The sequence below is a fragment of the Ptychodera flava genome, chromosome 21 (assembly GCF_041260155.1).
Source record: "Ptychodera flava strain L36383 chromosome 21, AS_Pfla_20210202, whole genome shotgun sequence".
Taxonomy (NCBI): domain Eukaryota; kingdom Metazoa; phylum Hemichordata; class Enteropneusta; family Ptychoderidae; genus Ptychodera; species Ptychodera flava.
This window is the reverse complement of record NC_091948.1, coordinates 1,759,075-1,785,156: the sequence shown is the minus strand read 5'-3', so window position 1 is coordinate 1,785,156 and position 26,082 is coordinate 1,759,075. Positions and strand designations below refer to the sequence as shown.

Below are 26,082 nucleotides of genomic sequence, written 5' to 3'. Positions count from 1 at the left end.
TGTGGCATTTGGCTGCTTATTAATATACATGTAGTTCTTGCATGTAAAGATGAGATAAGACCATAAAAGACGCTCAATTATCACAATTGTTTTCAAAATTATTCTAATCACCAAATAAGAATTTCAAGCAAAATATGTAGGTTATTTTCCTCTTTTTTCCTTTTTAACCTAATCTCTTTTAACCTGTTCACCCCGATTCCCTGTAAACAGGTCCACAAGGACCATTGATAACAATGGGTTTGGGCCAAACCATGGTGGTGAAAGGGTTAACTGCTGTTTTGTCCCTCAATCTCAGTCTTTCAAATGAATTTGTCAGGGGTACCAAAGTATTCCATCAAGGTTATTTATAAAATTGCATGTACTCTTTGTGTACATTATCCCTTATCCGCACCAGTCCTCACAAGTCACATATAACTAAATATTTATTCATTATACTTTTACAACTTTTCGTCACTCCAGCCCTGGCACCAGCTGTCCTACACCACCAACATCATCAACAGATGGTAAGCTTGAGTTTTTTCACAACATATATATCAAGTATATCAGATATATAATACTTTTGAAATTGGAGGGATCACAATTAGGTGGCATCAGGAAGAATATTGCATTTGTTGGTTTCTCTAAAGGGGCAGGTTCTTCATGAGCTTTACTTACAGCAAAATCACCGCAACTTGATAACAAAATAAATAGAAAACAAACCAGGAATTTAGGACTGCCCCTTTCACTTCTGCTGTCCTACATTCACCTCAAACATTCACTAGAAATGTTTAGTGTTATAAGAAAATCTATAACTCTGATATGAAGTATGGTATAATTAATATAACTCTCATTTTGTCTATGTATAACAATAACTATATAAGAAACTAGCTATAATCACAGAAACCATGTCCTGTACAATACTTACAATTGTTTTCCTCTCAATCCAAGAATTGTTTTGAAATTAAAAATTAACAGGGATAACAATCAAACCAGGTACTGATTGTACATGTAGTGGTAGTGCATTATCATCTTATGTTGATACTGGTTGCCAAATTCTGGCAATGTTATAAATCCCTTTTAAAATGTCCTTCCTTCTTAAAGCTGCAACGTTTGAAGTCCTATACGGTGATGTCGGCTTGGCAAGTTGCAACGTGCGTAATGGTAAATGGTATCATGAAAGTACTGAGCTCAGCATAGACAATGTCAAATACACAGTCATTGATGGTTTGGGGTTGCTGCTATCAGACTTTAGGAAGGCTGATAATGGAGAGTACACAATGAAGTCTGATTCTGATGCTGAATTGTGTGTAACAAGGCTGGAAATACCCCCTATCATATTTCTTGAACCCTCTACAAGTCAAGGAGCAGTTGTTTGTGAGGGTAAACACTTATACCTGTATTGTCGTGCTAAAGGCCCAAGCGATCTCACCATAACATGGCATGGTCCTGATGATTCTGAACTGAGCGAGTGTGATGGTGTTAACATGAATGGGAACACTGGAGGGAATTTCGAAAGAATTGTCTGGTGTAAAGTTCAATCTACAATTAGTGACCAGACATTCACATGTAAAGCTGGCTCAAGACTTGAACCCATGGATGAAAGAGAGACAACAATGGTTACAGTCCAATATGAAGGTAAGCCTTCTCAGTGAAAGCTTGTTCCTCACAGGATAAGTAGGAGTAGTTTTGTTTCAGATCTCTTCATAAGGAAACTGCAGATTGTTTGTTTTGATGGGAAGACAGTTTCAGCCCATGTACAGTATGTAGTGAGTGTACAGTAAAATTCCTTGACTCTGAGGCAGTTCCATGTTCCTTTTTAGCTACTATAGACTATAGTCTGTTGAAGCTATTAGGATGGGTATCCATCTGGCATCTGTCTGTCTGTCTGTATGTAGTATGTAAGTCCGTTTGTGAGGATGTCCTTCCACTCAAATATTATACAAACCACATTACTTACCAATGTGATATTTGCTGTGTTGATGCATATTGTTATGACAAACTATCTTTTTTCATCTATTTATATTGTTGAAATATGCAAATTAGCTAAAAAAGCCATTTTAAAAAATCTTCTCCATCATAATTGCTGTTTGGACAGCTTTGATATTTGGTATCCAGGTCCCTAGGGATAACCTAAGTTAAATCTCTTCAAAATGTAACGAAATAAACGAAAAAAAGCTCTGTAACCGTTGGCCAGATCTGGTTGAAATTTGGTATGCAGGTTTCTTTAGGTGCACTGAGTTAGGTGTGTACAAAAATTTTGGTAAAGTGTGCATGTTTGTATTTTTATCTCCCATATATGCATATGTATATATGCAAATTGTTGATATGTATATATGCAAATTAGAGGTATTCATAAACGGTGGCAGAATGGCGTCTGTGTGTATGTATGTATGTATGTATATGTGAGGATGTATATATGTCCGTCACACGCAAAAGCTCCCAAACCGCCACACCTACCATCTTAATATTTGGTGTACCAGTGCACCTAGGGGTTGGAGATGTGATTTGTTCAAATGAACATTTCAGTGCCAAAAATATGCAAACGAGGGGAAAAAAGAAAAATCCTGCAAATGGCTAAAACTCAGTAAGCATTGGTCAGATGGGGTTGAAACTTAGTATGCAGATTCCTTTAGATATCCTCAACTATGTGTGCACAAAATTGGGGTGAAATTTGCATGTTTGTATTTTTAGGGTATTTTTCCGTTTTTAGTCAAAAAATCTTGTTCTCTGAAATCGCTTGTCTGATCACTCTGAAAGTTAGTATTCATGTTCCTCAGGATGACCTGAGTCAAGTTTGTACAAATTGTATTGATATTATCATATTTGTAATTTTGGGGTAATTTTTCCCAGTTTTGTGTCAAAAATTTTTTTATCCAAAAACTACTGATCTGATAGCTTTGATATTTGGTATACAGGTATCTAAGATTTATCTCGATATAATGTATTGAAGTTAGGTTGAAACTGGCAATTTTTTATTTTTGGGGCAATTTTTGCCTTTTTTGGTCAAAATTTTTTTCTCCTAAAACTACTGATCTGGTAGCTTTGATATTTAGTGTACAGGTTCCTAGGATTTATTATGTTAATAAGATGTATTGAAATTAGGATGAAATCTGCAATTTTGTATTTCGGGGCAAATTTTGTCATTTTTTGTCAAAAAATTTGTTTCTCAAATTTACCAGTCTGATTGCTTTGATATTTAGTAAACATAGCCCTAGGGTTATGTGTATATAATATATTGAAATTAGGTTGAAATCAGGAATTTTGAATTGGGGCAACTTTGTGAAACTGTCAATTTTACAGGGATATCTTTCATTTTGTATTTTCAAGATTTTTTTGGTAATTTTATACCTACTGGAACTAAGAGTATATAATGTGGTGATTTAGTAAGCATTCGATATGGTAAACTGCTTTTGGTGTTGAAATGCGGTTGAAAAATCATGAGAAAACACAGCTGAGGTGATTTTAACAGGTTTTGTTTCCAACAAATATATTCCAAATTTTTTTTTAATGTTTAAGAGTATCAAGGTTTTAAATAGTTGATACATTCCTGCCATCTGGTCATTGTATATTCTCATGCATATGATGGTCAATACAAAGGGGTGGACCATTTGATATCCTAGGGGGTTCCTGGCAGACAAACAAATGTCAATAAAAAAATTCAGCCAGAGAAGTTTGACAAACAGAAAGGGAGGGAGAGTGGGGAAAAAGAATGTACAGTGGTTCAGATAAAAGATGATGTACCCCATCAATCTCCCAGACACCCCCCCCCCCACCTTTATCTAATTGTCCAACCCTGATCTGTGTTAGCGCTGGGTTTGGAAAGCTGTTAGCCACTGTGGCGAATAGTTTCAAATTTTTATTAGCCACAAACAAATTTTATTAGCCACACATTTTTACGAAAACAAAGCTTTCTATAATGCTATAATCTCCAATGTCGGTTGCATGCACAAGAATAAACTATCTATACATCAACCTTGTATCCAATTGAGACTCATTTTAACACTGGAAATTGCTTGATTCTGGACCACGATGCAAATCAACAGCAACACGCAACGTTGAGACCACGATTAAAATGAACTGCAACACGGAAGGTTGGGACCGCGATGCAAATCAACAGCATGACAGCAACACTGAACGTTCGGACTGCGATTAAAATAGAAGTTTGGTTACACGTAATTACGTTCCATCAGTACACGTAGCGTCTTTGTCACGTCATACAAGACGTCGCGTACATGTGGCACAGACGTTCGGAACGTCATCAAACGACACGTCTGCACGTAGTCTTAAGGAGGTACGCTACCATTCCAAAAAATGTTGGGACATTCTTGAAGTTGACTTTTCTGAAATAATCTTTATGTGTACAATGCAAAGATATGAAGAAAATATGGGGTACCCATGCAAAATTTTTGAAAAAAAAACATGCCAAAATTGACAGAAAACCACTAAATCTCCCATTTTGCAAAATTTGCACTTACCAGCAGAATCTTTATTTTATCACAAACGATTAACAGATCCCAGTGTGCATACCAAATTTTTTGCATTGCCAGGACAGCTGCATTAGGACAATCAACTAAAATTTGTCATGTCTCGTCTTAAAATTAAATATTAGACCCTAAATTTATCATTTAACTGTAAATTAGTCTTTTTTAAAAATGTAAACTTCATATAAATGCACAAAATAATTTTCAAAATGTTAAAAAGTACAGCAATATCTATCAAACAGACAGTGTTCTTTGATTTAGAAGCAAAAAAGTTGGGGTCACCACGCAAATTTTCTTACTAAACAGCAAAAAGTGACGAAAAAAAGTGAATTTTGTTAGACCTGAGATTTGACCCTCTAGCTTACTGATATTATGTCAGAGCTACAATTGTTAATTATTCTCTACTGATCTTTCAAAATAAAAATAACTGTCGATTTTTCAGTGCAAAATATAATTTCGGTTGTTTTGATTCATAAAAACTTCTGAAAGAAATATTATAAGGTCACTAGCATGATTTTTTGCCATTTTATCCTGTTATTCACGCTCAGCAGGTTAGGTAGTCTAAAAGGAACATGTACATCTTCTGGACAAAAGAGGGCGCTCTCCTATATAGAATGGTAGCGTACTACCTTAATTACGTGTAGTAATTTTTAGATTTTCTGTGATTTGCGGGAATTTACACAGGAAATCTCGTTAAGTATGAGTATCATTGTAAATTAGCAAACATCTTTGATATCAGAAAATTCCGTAGAGTTCACCTGTACAAGACGTACGTGCTATGATTTCTTTACATAAATGAAATGTTGTCGTCTAATTCAACTTTTTAGCTGAAGCTGTCACACAGATTTCCCTAAACTACATAAATAACTGTTTTACAGAAAATCGGTAAATTTAATGCGAGGATACAACGAGCTTGAATAGTCCTCGCGTAGAGAAATTGTTTCTTAAAACTTAGACGAATTTTGTATGTTTCTGAAAAAACAATACTGCAAAATCAACCAAAAAAATCAGAACTGAGCATGGATACGCGTGTGTGCCTTCAGACGTACACGTAATTAGATTATAACCTCTCTAATGAACAACAACACGGAACGTCGAGACCGCGATGCAAATCAACAACACGGAATGCGTCGTTAGGACGGCGATTTTATAGCTCTGTGGTGGGAGGCCGCATAACGCCGGTAACACACAGCCCTGCCATGCAGAGCTAGCGATTTTAATGAACATCAATACGGGACCATGAGGTCCGCGATGCAAATCGACCACCATTAAAATAAGACCTCGATTAAAATGCGCAACACTGAACGTCTAGACCATGATGCAAATAAATTTCAACACCGAACGTTGCGTTGTGACCACGATTAAAATGCATATGTCTGCTGTAGTTTCAATTCTCGCGAGTGTTCGCTTTGCTTGCTGTACACATGATGGTACACTGGACAAAATGACGTCAAATTTATCGCGAGACTAGGGCTCGATTGCGTCTGCCTGCATTTTCAATTCTCGCGATAGTCATTTATGTGCATGCTGTACCCTATACAAATTGACGTCAAATCTCTCGCGAGACTTTGCTCGATTGCAATGGCGTACGTCGAAGAGAACAATACGGAAGTAAATATAGTTTTTTCGCGAATCGCCGAAAGAGAAGCGCAGATCAACAAACAAAAAACCCACGTTTTTGCTTATTTTGCGGAATTTTTTCAACAAAAATCACTTTCGCCACTGTGGCGAATTAGGATCGATTTTTCTTCGCCACTGCTGATTTCGATTCGCATTTGCGAACGTGGCGAATGGGCAGCGCGAACACAGCCTGATGTATTTTTGCTAGCAATTAACCATGCAGTGTATATTAGATGAAGATGTGAAATTAGGTCGGGATTTGAAAGGTATTGTAAAGTTCACCACAGTTTAAACTCTTATTATAAGTTGATTTCAATGTCATCTTCCTTGAGTAAGTAAGTTTGTAAGTTGTTCCAAGAGTGGCTTCACCAGTTGAACTGGAAGAAAACAATATTTACTTTTCCCTGTTTGGTTTCTGAGTTAATGGTTTTATGTTGAAATCTCTCCATGTATCTGGTGTATGGACAAAATGTAAACATTGGTTGCATGTTATGTATATCAGGCTATGTCAAATATTTGTAAATGAAAAATCAAGAACATTTTTCTGTGTGCTTGTAAAAGATAACATACTTGTCAATACATAAACTGCCTTGCAGATAGACCCTTTTCATAAGTCCAGCGCCCTCCTGTGGCCACTGTGAATTTGAAGTCAAAGCGAGGCCACTGGGGAAAACCCTCGGCAGTGGCTGCCAAGGGTTTTCCCTGGTGGCAGTCACTTTGACTTCAAATTCACAGTGCCACAGGAGGGCGCTAGGCTTATAAAAAGGGTCTATTGATGTCTTAAAAATTATCGCAGAAATTAGAAAAGGAAAGAAGCTATTCAAAGTACAGTAATATATTCACCCTGAGTGCCTGCCCCGGGGGGCCTGCAGACCTGTATTTAACTATTTTATGATTACATTCAGCTGTTTGCTATATCTTTATCACTGTCCATTGACCAAGGCACACTTGAGGGCCAATGTCATCACTCTGTGCCAGTCTGTGTATGTCAGTCTGTATGTATGTCCATGTTCATACAATTGTTGGCTTGTTTTGATTATTTCATTTTTAAAAATTGTTAAAATAATGTAGTCATATTTGGTATCAATTTGTAGTGAAATTTGATCAATGAAACAAATTTGAGGCTAATTCTTATATAGTAGACCAAATTCAGCGATTACTTTATGAAGCAAAACAAAATACTGACGAATTCCATGTGGCAAGAGACACCCTCAGTCTGCCACAGAACCCATGATTTCCGGTACCATTGTAACATGGGTAATTTGGGCCCAAAATGGCATTCTCTGCGAGACTCGCCGATCAGTGGAAAACAACAACTCACTCAACTTGGCATTTCAACACCAATTCGCAATGCTTTGTGTTTATTTTATTTCAACGTTGTGGCCCCAAGTTTGTTCGAAAGAATACCATCAAAGCCATATGCCACAAAATTACCCTGTTTTATTGCTATGATAATTTTTTAAAATCTGGTAGCTAAAAATAGCTTATTTTGCAAAAAACAACTTCAAAAACGTGTACTTTTGTGTCCAAAGAACAATATGCGAAGACATGTGTACAATTACGATCAATACCTTTCTGACCAATGGTGAATGGGTCAGCTCGGTGATCGAATGTGTCATTGTCTCGTAAATCCGCCAGAAACCACAGGTGGTAAATCGGTCAAAACCGTTGATTTTCCGGATTTTTAAGATGTCGTACAGATCACAGCGTTTATTTAGTTTTGAACCAGAGAGTAGAATCATGTACAGTAACATACCGCCATCAGAAGGAACCTGTTGGTGGTCATGCTTGCATAGTTTTACTGGCCTGTCAATCAATAGTAGAATCCAACATGCACTATTTCCGGGGTTGGAGAGGTACATTTTCGCGAGCGTGTACTTTTGTGTCCAAAAATGAAATACGCACAATATTGGTTTATACTTTACTTTACTTTACTTTACGTTATTGCTCAACAACACACTCAAGGAGTGTGGTAAGGTAAAAATTACAAAACTCTGCAAACACTGGATGGAGCTGCTGTTGGCGGAGGAACTAACGTACAAGAAATAAATTTGGCAAGAGGTAGTTTATCTTCGTGAGTAAAGATATACATGAACTTTTCTCTGACAATCAAGAAAGCCAGGATTATACAAACTTGTGGATGAAAATAAGCTCTTGCATTTTGGACATTCTATTACAAAGTGAAATTCATCCACAACTAAAGACTTACAATACTTGCAGAATCTTTCATTTGCAGGAACTTTTGGAATTGACCTTCGACCCAGTTCTATATATACTGAGTATGTCGGAGCCATACTTAAACAATTCTTCTACCATACGAATATTGCCAAAGGGGCTTTATCTGGTATTATGCTATGTACCTCCTCTGTACCATCCATGTCTATAGTAGCTTCAGGGACATTGGCCCTATGTTTTGAATCTTGCTTCATCTACCAGTATGCAAAATACTGAATTCATGACAGTGTAAAATTATTTGTGTAACCACCAGGCAATCATGTATAATGTACTGTGGTTGTCAGTGGTAATTGAAGAATGCATGAATTGTGACAATAGAATTGGAATTGGAGTTTGTTTCTCTGAAATAGATGATATGGGCCTGTATATCAGGGTTCACGCGAACGTTCGCCACTGTCGCAAATTGCGAATAAAAGTCCGATGTGGCGAAAAAATTGATACCCCTTCGCCATGTGTGGCGAACGCTCATAACCGTGTGCCGTGTTGGGATCATTGACCCAAGAAATTGTCTCCGAAATTCACGTCAGTCCTGCAGTCCCAGATTGACTGTTTTCCTAAAGGACCAAGAATTTTGACATGCTTGTGGTCCTTGTGACCGACCCAAAATATGTACTGGATTATTTCTGTAGCCTACTATTCTCACAAATATTCATTTATACAAATAAATGTACATTATTTTCCGCAATCCACATTTTCAAGCATATACGCTGCAAGCATCATGCGAAACATCTGACCTGGTTATGTCAGGGTGCAAGGGTAATTGAGTTCTCACCAGCACAAACAGCGTGCAGCATCGTTAATCACGCCGGTTCCATCACTTTAAACGTATCAAAATAATCCTTGCATCAGTCAGATTATCGAAATATTCAGTCAAATTTAAATATCTAGCCTCTGTTGTACGTCGGCCGATGATTGACGGCAGAGTTCCTTAGCATGCAACTCACTGAAGTGATGGCGTCGGACTTTGAACTGAGCTGATATGAGCATGCGCAAAAAAGTTTCAAGATCCCCAGTTTGTACTCTCTGGTCTGTTTGTATGTTTTGGGTATTTTGGGACACTCAAACAATGCAAATACGTTACGAATGCACGTTACGATGCTGCTAGCGGGCAGGTACAAAATAGTTTATTGATTTTTCTCAGCTGGGAAAGAAACTAGGTTTAAAATGACTTATAATTTACAAAAAAAGGAAATAACAGACGAACAACGGACTAGACCATGGTCGAACAAAGTATACAACAAGGTTTTTGTCTGTGCATGGCGGTAAATGTGAGACTCCATGTCTTTAAAGATGAGACCGTTGATCATAGATTTGTCGTATTGACGAACTGCCCATTTAATGTTTCAGTGAGTTTACAAATTTTAAATAAGTTGTCTAAAACCCTAAGGGGCCGTCGATAATAAAAGCTGATGCACGACAAACGTAATTCTTTCATTTAGGGGGGGAGGGGGTTAAAAGCTCATTTCGTTTTGTGTGCGTCAAAATTACAAGGATTTTCTGTTGTTTTCAAATGCGACTTTGCAGCGAGAACACAAAACTACCTTCGCGTTCATTGAGAACAGAATGACCACAAATACAGAGACAGAAAAGACAACGAAAAGACTTGAATGTGCAATAAAAACTTGTATCCTTTTTCAACTTGAAACATGTATGTGAAACATTTTCCTACGTGCGAAATACATTAAAATGTTCTGTCTTAAAAAGTGAAACGCGTAAAGTGGAGGTTTATTAATTAATGTGCCCTTCCGGTATTTTTTCATGGGCGTGTGGATCGGAGAGGTGCGTGTGGGTTTGTCAGAAACGGCATCATAATACGAAATTGATTTCGCATAAGAACTTTCGTTTTGAGGGGGGAGGGAGGGGGTTTCAAGTAAAACGAAGGAATTACCTTTCTTGTGCGTCAGCTTTTATTATCGACGGACCCTAAGCAAATTTTATAGCAGCATTAGTTTTCTTTGATTCTTTATGGACAATGCTTTGCATAGTCAGGCAATCACTATAATTTTATCCAGATCACCAGATAATGGTCATATACAGCAGTTTTTAAATCATGTAAGAAATATAAAAGAGCAACAATCATGGCCAATGATTTGACTTTGACTATTTTTTCATGACATGTTGTGCAAGTTTTGTTCACAGAACTCTCTTTGTTGTTTGTGTCCAAATAAAAGTTAAAAACCAGATATGAACTGTAAATGCTCACGTGTTTCATTATATATTGCAGTTATGTGTAAATTTGAACCTTTGCCACATGTTTGCAACTTCATTGAAAGTACATGTATTATGATCAACATAATGAACAATATTTACCACAGATTAACTCTATAGGTCATTAAGTATTCAAATACGCAATTAGCTGAAATAGAAATAATTAATTTCTTTGACTGCTGTCATTGTATCACCTCTTTATATAGCAAGTGTAATTGCCTCTTGTCAAGTCCTTCAAACTATATATTCCAAACTTTGAAAGCTCATTAGATATGCAAACTATAAATTGGCTGACATGAAAACTTAATTGCCAAATGACTTCCAATATTGGTATAACCTGGTATAATCATCAATGTACACTGCATGTTATGCTAACTTTGATCAAATAAATCCAAGTATACATTAGGAAAGCTTATTAAATACACAAATTAGGAATTGGCTGATGCAAAAATGCTTAATGCCTTTCAATAATGTTATCCTACATAATGGTATCTTTAATGTACGTAGCAAGTTTCATCAATTTTGGTCATGTAAATTCAAATATATATCCCTAATTTCAAAAATTCATTAAATATGCAAATTAGGGGCTGCATGAAGTAAAAATGCTTAATGACTTTCAATAACGTCGTATCATAGTATCTTCAATGTACATGGCAAGTTTCTTCAACTTTTGTCTAGTCAATACAGATAAATATCCCTCATTATGAAAGTTCATTAAATATGCAAATAAGGAATTGGCTAAAGTTCAAATGCTTAATGACTTTCAATAATGTTCTTTCATAGTATCTTTAATGTACATAGCCAGTTTCGTCAACTTTGGTCTCGTCAATTAAGATAAATACCCCTAATTACGAAAGTTCATAAAATATGCAAATTAGGAATTGGCTGAAGTAAAAATGCTTAATGACATTTAATAATGTTCTATCATAGTATCTTTAATGTACATAGCAAGTTTCATCAATTTTGGTTATGTAAATTCAAATATATATCCTTAATTTCGAAAGGTCATTAAATATGCAAATTACGATTTGGATGAAGTAAAAATGCTTAATGACTTTCAATAATGTTAAATCATAGTATCTTCAATATGGATACCAAGTTTCGTCAATTTTGATTGAGTAAATTCAGATATATACCCCTAATTAGGAAATTTCATTAAATATGCAAATTAGTAATTATCTTTCACGTCACCCCTTAATAACTTTCACAGCTGATATATCTTTATGTGATCAACATTTGTAGCAAATCTCATCAAATTGTGTGCAGTCGTTCTCAATATATATCCGTTTTTTCTAAAATCATTAATTATGCAAATGAGCAAAAAGTAAGCAAGCCACATCCACCAAAAACTAATCACTTCTTGCCATTTGCAAACTGAATCTATGTACCAGATTTGATTCTGATCTAATGAGCCGGTTTGAGATATTGAGCACACAGACAGACAGACAACACAGACACACACAGACAGACAGACATCGCTGCGACATATGCTCACGTGTGTGAACACGTGAGCAAATAAATAAGCAAGTATGTTTGTCCCTGTCTATAAAGAGAGGGGTCAATTTATTCACCAGCATTCATGAAATATAGATCTGAACAAAGTTGAGACCACTTTTGGTTAATACATTTTTTTTTAAATTGAAAGACAGACAACTTTCACAAAGGACCTGGAGTTTTATGGTGCTCCTGGTCATTATTATCTGCTGCTATATGATTGGCAGAAAATGTGCTCAGTTAATTTGTTGAACAATGAAAGTGTATATGTACAGCTGCCCTGGAAAAACAGTTGGATAATAAAGTACAAACATTATTGAAAATAGGTTTTGTGCAATATGTATGTGAAATTGATTCATTAGGTGTGGCTAATAAAAGTTGCTTGTGGCTAAAAACATTTTGACCATTTTAGCCACACTAACAGACAGTAGCTACAATGAAAAAATTCCTAGCGCAAACACTGTATATCAAGAGGTATTGTATACATATGCTGTTTAAAAGCAATTTACAGTAATTTTTCAACTGCTGTGCCAATACAGATGTTTATCCTTCTAACAATGATCAAAAGAGTTTGATTGACATTTAGCAAATCTTGTTACTCAATAAAATTCTATGGTAAATGCTGTTTTCTATAAAACTTCTGTAAATATTTATAGAATTTTGATAACCAAAAGAAGTGTATTTGGCTAGTTTTTGTCATAAGGGTAGTGCATTAATTTTCTGATCTCAGTTATTCTTTGTACATGTTTGTACATTAATGAACATGGCAAAATCATAGTTTGGATATTGTTATTTATTAGTCAGCAAGATGTTTTCTTGATGAAAATTCCTTTGTTCCTCATGAGCCTTTTGACCAAACATTGGTCAACATTTGGATGGGATATCAAATTGCCATGACTTCCATATGCACAAACCATCATAAATTTAAAGAGAGAAGGATATACTAGTTATTTACCCATTAGGGTGGTTTGGATGATGTTGCAAGCTTGCCTATTACATGAGTATCTAAACTACATTCTGGTAGATAATCAAATTAGAGTGTGCGTGATTAGGTATGGCTGTAGCAGTGATTATTTTGCACTTTCATGTCTTTTTGTAGGTTGTGTGGATGATTCGAATGATCCGGAAGATATCCAAAAAGTCAATGATAGCATTCAATGGGAAGTCGACTTCCATAACCACATGAAGAAAATGGCTGACTGGGAAGATGAAACTGTCAACAGTGTAAGTGTATTTTCATTATTACAGCATGTTAAAATGTAAATATTGGCCAAAAATCTTTCATTCTGAAAGTACCTGCTTGTGTATTTGACATTTTGTTGGAAAGTTCCTATTTTGATTCAAATAAATTGATTTATCAAATCAGGTTGATCACATGACTGCTATGCAAATAAAGAAAAATCAAAACCCCACCAGCTGTATTTTTTAGCATTTAATATTTTTATGATTTTACTTTCAAGGTAAAATAAGATTGTGAGGATTTACTAATTTACTGTGTATACACTTACTATTAACTACCCTCTTGGACTGTATATGAAATTTTGAACAAGATAAAGATTACACTGCAATTAAATGTTTGTCCAAATATTTTATCATAGCCGAAAAGCAAAAACCATTGATACCATGCATATCTGCACTAAAATCGTCACATATACTGCAAAGAGATTAGTCCAATATGCAAAGGTGTAAATGTTTTCAACTGTGACAATGTATGTTCCGTTTCCTTTTTAATATTACCAATTGTTGAAAATGGCAGGAAATCAAAGTTACCGTTAAAATTTGAATTCTTAAATGTTTCTCAGAGGAAGGGTGTCTTAATGCAGTAAAAGCCCACATCCCTTCAGAGGGTAGAATGCAGAGAAAGCAGTAGAAAATAGGAAGATATTTTGATGAAATCTGTAATTTTGTACTTTGGGGGCAATTTTTGCGATTTTTGATCAAAACATTTTGGTCCTCAAAAAGTACTTGTCTGATAGCTTTTATATTTGGTATACAGGTTCTTACAGATAAACTAAATGTAATATATTGAAATTATGCTGAAATCTGCAATTGTTTATTTTGGTTCATTTTTTAATTTTTTAATTTTTAGCTACTATAGACTATAGTCTATAGAAGCTATTGGGATGGGTATCCGTCCGGCGTCCGGCGTCAGTCTGTATGTATGTATGTATGTATGTATGTATGTATGTATGTCCGTTTGTGAGGCGTCCGTCCACTCAAATATCTTGAGAACCGCAGTACTTATTGATTTGATATTTGTTGTGTAGATAAAAATATGATTTGAGAAACTATTTTTTTTATTTTTTGATATTGTTGAAAATAGGCAAATTAATGCCAAAAAAGGTGTTTTGGTAAAAAATCTTCTTCTTCATAACCGCTGGTCAGACAGCTTTGTTATTTGGTATACAGGTCCCTAGGGATAACCCAACTTAGATTTGTTAAAATTGTGATGAAATATGCAAATGTGTATTTTTAAAGAATTTTTTTTCCATTTTTGGTCAATGTTTGACTTACATTGTATGTAATTCTTGTACTGTAAAACCCTATCAATTCACCCAGAAAAAAATAATTAATATGTTTTTAAATAATTGAATTAATCAGGAAATCATCAAAGCCAAAATAATTTTAGTGTGGAATTATCAGAAAGTTAAACTTTTTTGACAGTTCATAGTGAATTGAGGATTAAAACATGTAAAGGCAACTTTCCTGAATCCCAACTTTGATATATTCTGAACCACCATCTAAAAGAAATTGCTCATAATAGTTTGTCATGATAGGGCGGTTAAACAAATAGAGAAAGTTCTAATTTCCATACATGGTTGACTTGGTAAGGATAAAATAAGATTACTTTTGGAGCAAAAAAATAGAGTGGTCAATTAAAAGAGTGGTCAAAGTGATAGGGTTTTTATGGTAAAGCGTGGGCTGTAAGATTCCTCATGTGCTATTTATAGCAATTATTGCAATCTGTGTAAACAGTGCAATGAAAGTGTAACATGATTCCTTATAATGCTTTGATGATGGCCTTGAACTTCTTAAGTTTCAAACATTTGTCTCTTTAGTGTGCTTTCTCTGAGTACGTACAGTCTCAACTTATTCAACAGAACTTACTTACAATGTTGATTTGAAAGTTAAAATGTGCTTGGTTAATAGGATGAAACTACTGATATTAAAAGATAACCAGCTCAGATTCTTTATAACCTGACAGATATGCTGTTTTTTTATGATGTAAATCTTGATTTAAGCAAGTCTTGTTTACTTTAATTAGAATGTAATTAACTCTCGTTTATTTGCTATTGTAGACTAATATAGTCTGATGAAATATGCAAATCTGTATTTTTACGGAATTTTTTTCCATTTTTGGTCAGGCCATCCTGAAATGAGCTATCAAAGATATCCACCCTCTTCATCAATGCATGTGTCACAAAAGGTTATTCTCTACATAACACAGCAGAGCTCTGTCAACTGTTGAGTCGCTTGTTTTTTCAAAACCGCTGGTCAGACAGCTTTAATATTTGGTTTACATGTCCCTAGGATGACCTTAGTGAGATCATTTCATACAGTCAGGAAATACTTAATTTTGTATCCATGTCTATAGTAGCTTCAGGGACTTTGGCCCTATTTTAATTTGTATTTTTGCGAAATATTTGTTATTTGTGGTCAAAAAATTTGTTTCTCAAAAACTGCTCCTTTGATAACTTTGATATTGGGTATACAGTTTACTAGGGATTATCTTTGTATTACATATTAAAAGTATGATGAAATCTGCAATTTAGTAGTTTTGGGGCAATTTTTGCCCTTTTTGGTCAAAACATTTGTTTCTCAAAAAACTTATCATCTGATAGCTTTGGTTGACATGCTCTTAGGGTGATCACTATGATGAAATCGTTGATTGTGTATTTTTGCTGCTATTTTTGCCATTTTTAGCTCCATTTGCCATACATATATGGCAATCTGGCGGTTATATGGTTGAAAAAAGTCTATATGTGAGATGTCTGTCTGTACGTATGTATGTATGTATGTATGTATGTATGTATGTATGTATGTATGTATGTATGTATGGATGGATGGATGTCTGTCCGTCCAATGCAAAAACTCCCAAACCGCTGCGCATGTCAAGCTGATTTTTGGTGTAGTGATGCCATGTATGGTCTAGATGTGCCGTTGTTAAAATGAACGTTTTAGTCTCATAGATATGCAAATGAGGTAGAAAAAACTGCGAAAATTATGGACTGGCCCTGGTCGTTTGGAGTTTCTCGGACAGGACGCTATAGCATGGCTTTCCTAACACCACTGCAATTACTTCACACGGTGTTTTTAGAGTGTTTGTGGCTTATTAGTGTTTTAGTTGTGTCTACCAAATGAAAGCCTGGGAAATTTGAACGAACTTAACATCTCAACTTTGATGCCGGAGTATTTTAATGCACTAAAACACAGTGGGGAGACTAACTGATAGTATATCAATAGATCTTGACACTAAGCGAAGCTTTTGTGGAAGTATGCAAATTTCGTTTACAACTTGCCCATTTGCTCGCTCCCGTACACAAGATATGAGCCAGCATAGTGTCAAAGGTCGCAACTTCCGTCTTCCGGCGTTACTCCCATCCTCATGCCATCGACTGGTAGAACCACTCGATCGCTGTACTCTGTCTTTGGCCATTGGAATCATGAAAATACCGTCAATGACGCTGTACCTTCTCTAATGTGTGGCCAGGTCAGGTAATTGGTTGTTGGCATGGAGTTGTTGGTAAATAGTTGATGATGTAGGGCATGAGGTGGGATATGGACCCAAAGAACCCAAAAGATGATTAAATACATCAATCAAAAAAATTCTAAGCTACAGTATAAACTGCCTAAAGATAGTTCAATGTGGAAAAAAGTTAAATAATTCAGAAATAAGAATTAACAGTCCAAAATAGTAATGACGCACTTCCTTACTGACCTGAGTGCATGTGAAATACACAACCTGGCATCTGTAAATTAAATGTATACCAAGTGATCATTTCCAGTCACTTTTAACTGTTTTTAATGGATTTTCCAAAGAGTCCTGTGGAAATGATGAAAAACGCTTATCTGGTCTTGTGTTTGTATAACCTCATGGCTGATAATTGTCATAGTATTAAAAAAAATTGAAAGTGAAGAAATTACTGTTTTTAATAGGCATATTTTCCTTGAAATACATGACCGTGTAAAGAATATATGCTAAAAGTGTTTAAGAGTAAATTTCTTTTCAAAAAATAATTTAATTGTGACCAAAGGATTTTTATTCTTTGAGTTTACAAATTCAAACATTGCAATTTGTTCAATCATCTTGTGCAGTGCAAAATTTATAAAATGACTGAAAAACAAAAAAAATTGGCAGAATTACAGTCTTTGTGATGTAAAATTATGGGTTGACATCACGATAACTGTTAATGCTGTTTGAAGTACTAATATACTATAATTTAAAAAGAAAAATTCATGCAGAAACGGTAAAATATATTGTCAGCAATGTAGTGTTAATTTTGACTTTACATCAAAATATGCCTTTGCTGGATACCAAATATATAGGGCGAAATATCAGCCATGTTCAGCAAAATCCACACAACAGCATTGATCCTTTTCTAATTTGATTTGATTTGCTTATGTTATCCTTGTATGACAGTCAGTACAATATGGAACTTGAACACAACACAGTGAATAAGTATGCTGTAAATGAAATGGTGTGGCTGCATCCACATGCAGCAATAGGAGTGCCTTTGTCTCTCACCCCTCATTTCCAACCTGTCCCATCCCTGAAATAAATAGTTTGGTCTTATATTTAAATGTTAATAATTTCTGTATTTGTTAAATGTGCGCATCTCAAAAACTTTTGATCATAAACATTTTCATTGTTTTTTATAGCTGACCAATCAGTTAACCTGTTTATTTTGAATATTTGTGCATTTTTCCTCAGTATTTGACATTTTCTGAATACCTTCTTATTCAGTTTGTCATTTTTTGCTCACGTGTTCACACACGTGAGCATATGGTTTAGCCATGTCTGTCTGTCTGTGTGTGTGTGTGTCTGTATCCCCATTATCTCAAAAACGGCTGAACGTATTTCAGTCAAATTTGGTAGACATCTTCAGAATTCAAATGGCTAGAACTGAAAAGGTTTTGGTGGGCGTGACTTGCATATTAATGAAGTTATCACAGTTTTAATTTTTTTGATACATGGTAGTCTATGGGAAGCATGATGACCATGGTTCTGGGTATCTGTGGTTTGAGGGCGCTATCCCCACGTTACACTCTGGCCAGACGATGCTGAAGTTAGACACGGTTTCGGATTCGGTTTCGGATTCGAGAGACTGAAAGAAATTTTATATTTTCAGCCAATTGTTACACTGTGGAATACTGGATTTTCCTTACTTTCCCTGGACCTTTTTCAGCTAAAATAATATCAAATCACACTAGACAAAGTGAAAATAAGATCACAATAAAACAATGCATATATTTCATGGCATAAATTGTGTGCATATATTCACAAATGGTTTAAAAAAGTAGAAATTACAGAAAGCTTCAAAGCACTCTAATTTAAAATTTAAAGGAAGTGTCGAGCAAGGAAAACAATATTTACAAAAACATACTTTAATCATTTTATATGTCACATGTGTGTCACATGTTTTAATGTTAATATGTTGTATTAATTTGATGTTTTGATTGATGTTGTTTTACATAATATGTTGCGTAATAAAGATAGCATTGAATGCATTTCTTTGAATTGTGCGTAGTACTGTTAGCTTGAATAGTCTGAACTGCATAATGCCCATAATTGAGATGGACAGCTCATAAGTTGTAACTTTTGACTGATTTTTCAGCAGTTTTGTCTTGTGTAGTCATGCATTACAGTTCCTTGCTCTACTGCCTAAAGTGTTTTGATTTTTTAAACTTTATAAATTATCATTATATATGAAACATTTATGTCATGAACTACATGCTACATTTATGTGATAAAATACATGCTATTTGTGCAATTTCATCTAGTTAAAATATCTTCTTGTGTATCAGTAGTTATTATATTCTTCGAAAAAATAATAACATAAGCTGGAAATATAAGAACCGAATCCGAAACCGAATCCGAAACTGAGTCCAACTTCAGCATCGTCTCTGGCTAGAGTAAAGCCGTAGTACTCATCGTCAGAAATATCGTCGAAGGCCGGCTATTGCTGGCAATCCGAAGCAAGGTAACGGCACTAAGCTGCTTTATAAACCTTAGTGCATCTAGAGGACCGTCACAGGAAAAAGTCAGGTAAGTGTTTCACTCTTTTGTATGGTAACAAGTCGCGATGATACGTGTTACTGTTACCAAGGTGGATGTGGCTAAGGTGTACGGTAGATTTTGCGTCAAAAGATTAGACTTTGTATTTGTGAAAATAGACAAGATTTCATCTAGCTAAAGGTAAATTTGTTCATTATGGAAGCGATCAATAATTTTGAATCTCGAGAACTGTGTCCTTGATGAGTCGTAAATATGAACAAGTGGTGAGGACACGTGTTAGTGGAAAAACAAGATGGCCGACGTGGCCAAGGTGTAGTAAAGTATGCGTATCCGTGCGACGTCAGAAGTTTATTGCGTCAAAAGGTTAGACTTTGAATTTGTGAAAATAGACATGATTTCATCGAGATAAAGATAAATTTGTTCATTATGGTAGTGATCAACAATTTTGAATCTCGAGAACGGTGTCCTTGATGAGTCGTAAATATTCAACAAGTGGTGAGGACACGTGTTAGTGGAAAAACAAGATGGCCGACGTGGCCAAGGTGTACTAGTATGCGTATCCGTGCGACGTCAGAAGTTTATTGCGTCAAAAGGTTAGACTTTGAATTTGTGAAAATAGACATGATTTCATCGAGATAAAGATAAATTTGTTCATTATGGTAGTGATCAAAAATTTTGAATCTCGAGAACGATGTGCTTGAGGAGTCGTAAATATGGAAAAAAAATCAAATTCGTTCAATAAAAAATACGCATCTCCAATAGAAATATGGCCGACTATGGTCATTCAAGACACAGTACACATTTTTTCAAGGAACCAAACATTGTATAGAGGGGAAGTGTAGTTGTTGTATATAAGGGTTGTTTTTCAAAATATTGAAATTGAGCAGATAAATCATAAACGTTTACCTGGAAAATGCCTAGGGTAGGTCCGTTTATTTGCATATTTTATGGTATATGTCTTCCTATGTTTTGTCAAAGAATTTTAGAATTCGATAGACTGATATATTATACAGTTCATGGTGGGCTACATACATGACTCAAATTTGTTGCAGTTATTTGAAAAGTCCTGATCAAATGGGAGCAGTACTTTGGCAGTATTTTTGATAGGGTGACATTTTGTTGGCATGAACTTTCTACTGGTTTTTTTTTGAACTTTAAATTTAGGGACGGACCATTAGACTTTGGGAGGGCGGTGGTCACGACTGGATTCTGCAATTTTTTTTTTTACGTCCGATAATTTTAAATTTTATTTTTTTCAAATGAAAATAGACTTGCAAATTTTTTTTCTTCTGAGTTTTGCAGAATTTTTTATTATCGGTTACGTTCTGAATATTTTTTATTTTGGAGAGAAGTCTGAAAATTTTGTTTTTCAAATTTTCTGCTCTGAAAATTTTTTTTTCCGGTTCTGACCACCCCCCCCCCTTGCCAAAGTCTACAAAGTCTAATGGTCCGTCCCTTAGCCCATGCTGCCACTCAAATCATATATTGATTTTATTTCTTATACAGATTACATCTACAAGCCGAAGTCCTGCACCACTACTGCTCAAGAGGTTGATTTTGCTGTAATAAGGCTTGTATTTGGCCGCTAGAAGGCTCATATTTGCACATTTGGCCGCTGGAAGGCTCATATTTGCATATTTGGCCGTTGGAAGGCTCACATTTGGCCGTTGGAAGGCTCATATTTGGCCGCTAGAAGGCTCATATTTGCACATTTGGCCGTTGGAAGGCTCACAGAACGCTCAGACATTTGGCCGTTAGAAGGCTCACTTTTCACTATTATAACAATCACACCATCATAAGAATCAAATAAATATTTAAAAATTGGAAGATTTGAGTACTTGCTTTAATTTAATAGTGACTGCCACAAGATATATATACACAACATACAGAGATATATTTATTTATTCTTGGTGTTTTATCTAATAAACCATCCATCCTAGAGAAATACAAGGATAACTTGTACACGAATTCTTGAGTGAAACACAACAGCATTTATTCCAGATTAACCTTTTGATACTGCAACAACTACAATAATCTGAAGGAATCTTATCACATCTGTTAGAAGTTGAATACATCAATACAATGAGAGTAAAGAAATTAAGCCACAAGGCCAAAAATGAAAGAGAAAATTGCATCTCCAACATAAAAGACAATGTCCACAAAATTCTTACAGAAAGGTGGTTATTGAGGGTGATGGCAATTGTTTATTTAGGGCTATAAGTCAAGGTCTCTTTGGATCTCAGATTCATCATAATGCTGTAAGATTACAAATTGTCAACTATATAATTGATCATTGGGATCAATATGAGCAGTTCATTAAAGGTGAATATCAGAGATATCATGTAAATAATCAAGATGACTACAGACAGTACATGTCTATATCTGACCCAGGTTTGGCAACTCATGGTGGCCATATTGAAATAAATGCAGCTGCTATGGCATACAGTGTAAAAATTGCAGTTCATCTAGATGTTCTGAATGAACCATTCGACACTGAAGGTGAATCCTCTGAAACAATACACCTATTATACCATGCAATCCGTGTAGAAGGACAAATTGATAGTGGGCACTATGATTTCCTTGAGGAAAGAGATACAGAGACATTTCATGACACGGCTGAAACCACAGACTGTGCAAATTATAGAGAAAAAGAGAAAGTGAAAGACAAGAAAAGAAAGCAAGAAAAAAGGAAAATGGTAGAGTTCAGAGAAAATGAACAGCAGAGAAATGTTCAATCAATGAAATTAAGACGGTCTGATGAAGTGTACAGACAAAGTGAACAACAGAGAAATGTTAAATCAATGAAATTAAGACGGTCTGATGAAGTGTACAGACACAGTGAACAACAGAGAAATGTGAAATCAATGAAATTAAGACGGTCTGATGAGGTGTACAGACAAAGTGAACAACAGAGAAATGCTAAATCAAAGAAATTAAGACGGTCTGATGAAGTGTACAGACAAAGTGAACAACAGAGAAATGCTAAATCAAAGAAATTAAGACGGTCTGATGAAGTGTACAGACAAGCTGAAAAAGAAGGTGATGCAAGAGCTAAGAAAATTAAAAGAAATTGCAGTGGTGCCAAATCAATTAATGAACTTATTGAAGTTTTCCATAAATCAGTTCAGAATGGTCCAACATTTGTATGTGTGTGCTGTGAACAGCTGTGGTACAGAGAAAGTGTTGTAAATTACAATAATATTAAAAGTAAATTGTCATCATTGGCATCATCCTATGTAAATGCCACAGATGATGAAATGTCACCATTATGTCAAACTTGTTACTCATATTTAAAACAGTCCAAGCTGCCACCTTGTGCTGTAGCAAACAAAATGTCATTCCCAGGAATCCCACCAGAGTTAAAATTACATCCACTTCGAAGAAAGACTTGTTGCCTTACGTATTCCTTTCATGCAAATCAGAGAATTGCCACGGGGTAGACAAGTTAGTCTCAAAGGCAATATTGTAAATGTCATAGCTGATGTATCTAGCACTGTTTCAACATTACCCAGAACTATCAATGATTCACAAACAATACCTGTCAAATTCAAAAGGAAAATAAGCTACAATCATGCGTACCAAGTTGAAAATATTAGACCTCACAAAGTGATAATGGCAGCAAAGTGGTTAGTTGAAAACAGTCCTTTGTATAAAGCGGAAAAGATAACAATTGGTACAAATTGGAATGTTTGTGATCAGAATGAATCTGATGACTGGGAAGAATTTTTGCAGGACAATGATTGCAATCTTAATTCTGAAATAGATGAACAGGAATCCTGTAATGAAAATGTTGATAATAACAATGATGATGATTGTGATGATAACAATGATGATTGGACAGAAGAAATCAAATTAGAGGATCAGGCTGCTGGAACATTAGATACAATGCTTTCACTTTCTTATGATAGAAACATAGATTCACAAGGAGCATTTTGCTTTGCCCCGGGTGAAGGCAACAGACCTTTAGGTATATTTCAAGATAAGTATTCCGAAGAACTCTCATTTCCAACAATTTTTTGTGGTCAGCCGAGACAAAGTGAACAAAACATCCCAGTATCATACAGTACACTATGCAAATGGGAACTGCGACATAAAGATCGAAGAGTTGCGAAATCTGTTCCGAACATTTTCTTCAAACTGAAAAAGTTACAAATTCAGCAAATCAAAGACAAAGCATCATTATGCTTACGCAAATGTAATCTGAAAGGCCGTAAAGTAACAGCTGGTGAAGTGCAATCTCCTCAAAATGTAGACAAGATAGTTAGACTTGATGAAGGATTCAGGGTATTAAAACATTGAGAGGGTCACCACCATATTGGAAAGTGCTAAGAGAGACATTTTTGCTATGATACGCCAAATTGCAATTCCTACATACTTCATGTCCTTCTCATCAGCAGAGTCCAAGTGGATACATCTTTTGAAAATTCTTGGAAAGACAGTTCATGAAAAGGAGTACACAGACAATGATATATTAAATATGTCATGGAATACTAAGTCTGAACTGATCAAATCAGACCCGGTTACTGTGCTCGACACTTTGACCATTGCTTTCAGCAATTTATGCATGATTTTCTACTCAGTTCACACCATCCACTTGGTGAAATACAGGACTACTTTACAGAGTCGAGTTTCAACAAAGAGGGTCACCACATGTACACATGCTTGTATGGATCAAAGATGCACCACAGTATGGTGAGAATGATGATGATGAAATTATTAATTTCATAGATCAGTATATTACATGCAGCAATGAAACCAGTGATGAAAACCTTGCAGAGTTGATAAATTATCAGATGCATAGACATGCAAAAACATGTAAAGTCAAAGGTCAGTGTGTTTGTAGATTTGGCTTTCCTCTACCACCTATGCCAAGAACAATGATATTGCAACCATTACCTATGGATATTGATGAAACAACAGAACAGAGCCTTAAAGAACACTATACACGTATTAAAACTGTACTTTCTGATTTACAATTCGGAGAAAAGCTCTCATTTGATGAATTCTTAGACAAAATACAACTTGATGAGGAGACCTACATTAAAGCAATACAGTCATCCCTAACATCTGAAAAAATCTTCCTCAAAAGATCACCTAATGAAATCAGAATAAATAATTATAATGAAATTCTACTGAAAGCATGGAGGGCAAACATGGACATTCAATTTATTATAGATCCATATGCCTGTGCAATGTACATAGCATCTTACATCAGCAAAGCTCAACGAGGAATGAGTAACTTGCTAGCTAGAGCTGTAGATGAAGTGAGAGAAGGAAATCAAGACATCAGGGAGAGTGTCAGACATATAGAAACAAATTCCTAAATCATGTTGAAGTTAGTGCCAAGAGGCTGTGTATCTAACTATGCAAATGAAATTGAGGAGAGCATCACGAGATGTCATATTTGTTAATACATCACCCCCTAATGATCGAGTTATTCTACTGAAACCACTGGATGAAATACAAAATATGCCGGCAAATGCTACTGATATAGAAAGTGACAACATCTTGAAAAAATATGAGCGTCGTCCAAAAGCCCTTGAGAAATTGTGCTTGGCAGATTTTGCAGCTTGGTATACTTTTGAAAGGGAAAAACCTGATGAAGTAGAGAAGAAAGACAATGATGATGTTTACAATGATGACAACAACAACAGTGGGACAACTTATCGTGTCGGTAAACTTATCTACAAAAAACGCACAAAAAGTAAAGTCATCCGATATGTTCGTTTTCATAAAGAGAGAGACTCAGAAAATCATTACAGAGAGTTAGTAATGTTGTTTTATCATTGGAGACATGAAAATCAACTATTGGCTGGTTGTAGTACATACCATGACCGCTATTTGCAAATAAAACAGGAAGTAGATACTAAACAAAAGGATTACAATAAAAATGCTGAGGCATTAGATCAAGCAATTGAAGCAGTACAGAATACAGCTGTGGATATGTTTGACAATATTGCTCCAATACAGAACATCAGGAAAGACAAGACTCTGCAGAAGGATGCAGACAAAGTGACACAATGAACATATTTGCCCCACAGAATGACAGTCATTCACAATATGACATAGGACAAGACATTGGCATGGCTGTAAACAATCCCAATATTGAAGAACTTCAACACCCACGAATGCCTGACAGTCAGCTGTACCCCATTTTACAGATTCTTAACAAGAAGCAAAAAGAAATATTCTATCATATAATTCATTGGATTAAAACAAAAACAGATCCTTTGCATGTGTTTGTTACAGGTGGAGCAGGTGTTGGTAAATCTGTTGTTCTGAAATCACTTTATCAAGTACTTTTGAAACATCTTTCAAGTCGTCCTGGTGAAAATCCTGACACTGTATTACTATTACTCATGGCACCAACAGGCAAGGCTGCATACAATATTAAAGGGAGTACAATTCACTCAGCGCTGCAGATTCCTGCAAGCCAAGGATTTCACTATAAACCCTTAACATCAGAAAGACTAAATACTTTGCAAGCAAAATACAGGAATTTAAAAATTATTTTCATTGATGAAATCTCCATGGTTGGCAATGGTATGTTCAACTACATCAACCTTCGGCTTCAACAAATCATGGCAAACATCAGCTATTTGGTGGTGTCAGTATAGTTGCATTTGGGGACCTGTATCAATTGAAGCCTGTCTTTGATGGCTGGATATTTAATGATCTTAGGCATGATTATGGACCACTTGCTTTAAATATCTGGAAAGACCTATTCAAAATGTTTGAATTAACAGATATTATGCGTCAAAAAGATGACTTGGATTTCGCACAATTACTTAATCGTGTACGTGAAGGAAAACACACTTCACATGACAT

At 35.5% G+C, this 26,082-nt stretch overlaps 1 protein-coding gene and 1 long non-coding RNA gene across 3 annotated transcripts in view; both read left to right on the top strand.

The window, feature by feature from the left end:
- Positions 1–26,082, top strand: part of LOC139121062 (uncharacterized) — a 220,362-nt gene that overhangs the window by 181,940 nt on the left and 12,340 nt on the right. For both annotated transcript variants that reach the window (XR_011549215.1, XM_070685681.1), the window contains 3 exons: positions 460–503; positions 1,081–1,614; positions 13,117–13,241. Coding sequence is in view for 1 of the 2 variants with exons in the window: in XM_070685681.1 (XP_070541782.1) it covers positions 460–503; positions 1,081–1,614; positions 13,117–13,241 (703 nt within the window). In the remaining variant the exon portion in view is untranslated. The remainder of the gene's footprint in view (positions 1–459; positions 504–1,080; positions 1,615–13,116; positions 13,242–26,082) is intronic.
- LOC139121042 (uncharacterized) lies at positions 19,133–21,081 on the top strand. Its single transcript, XR_011549212.1, has 2 exons — positions 19,133–19,284; positions 20,761–21,081. It is a non-coding gene; the product is annotated as an uncharacterized lncRNA (long non-coding RNA).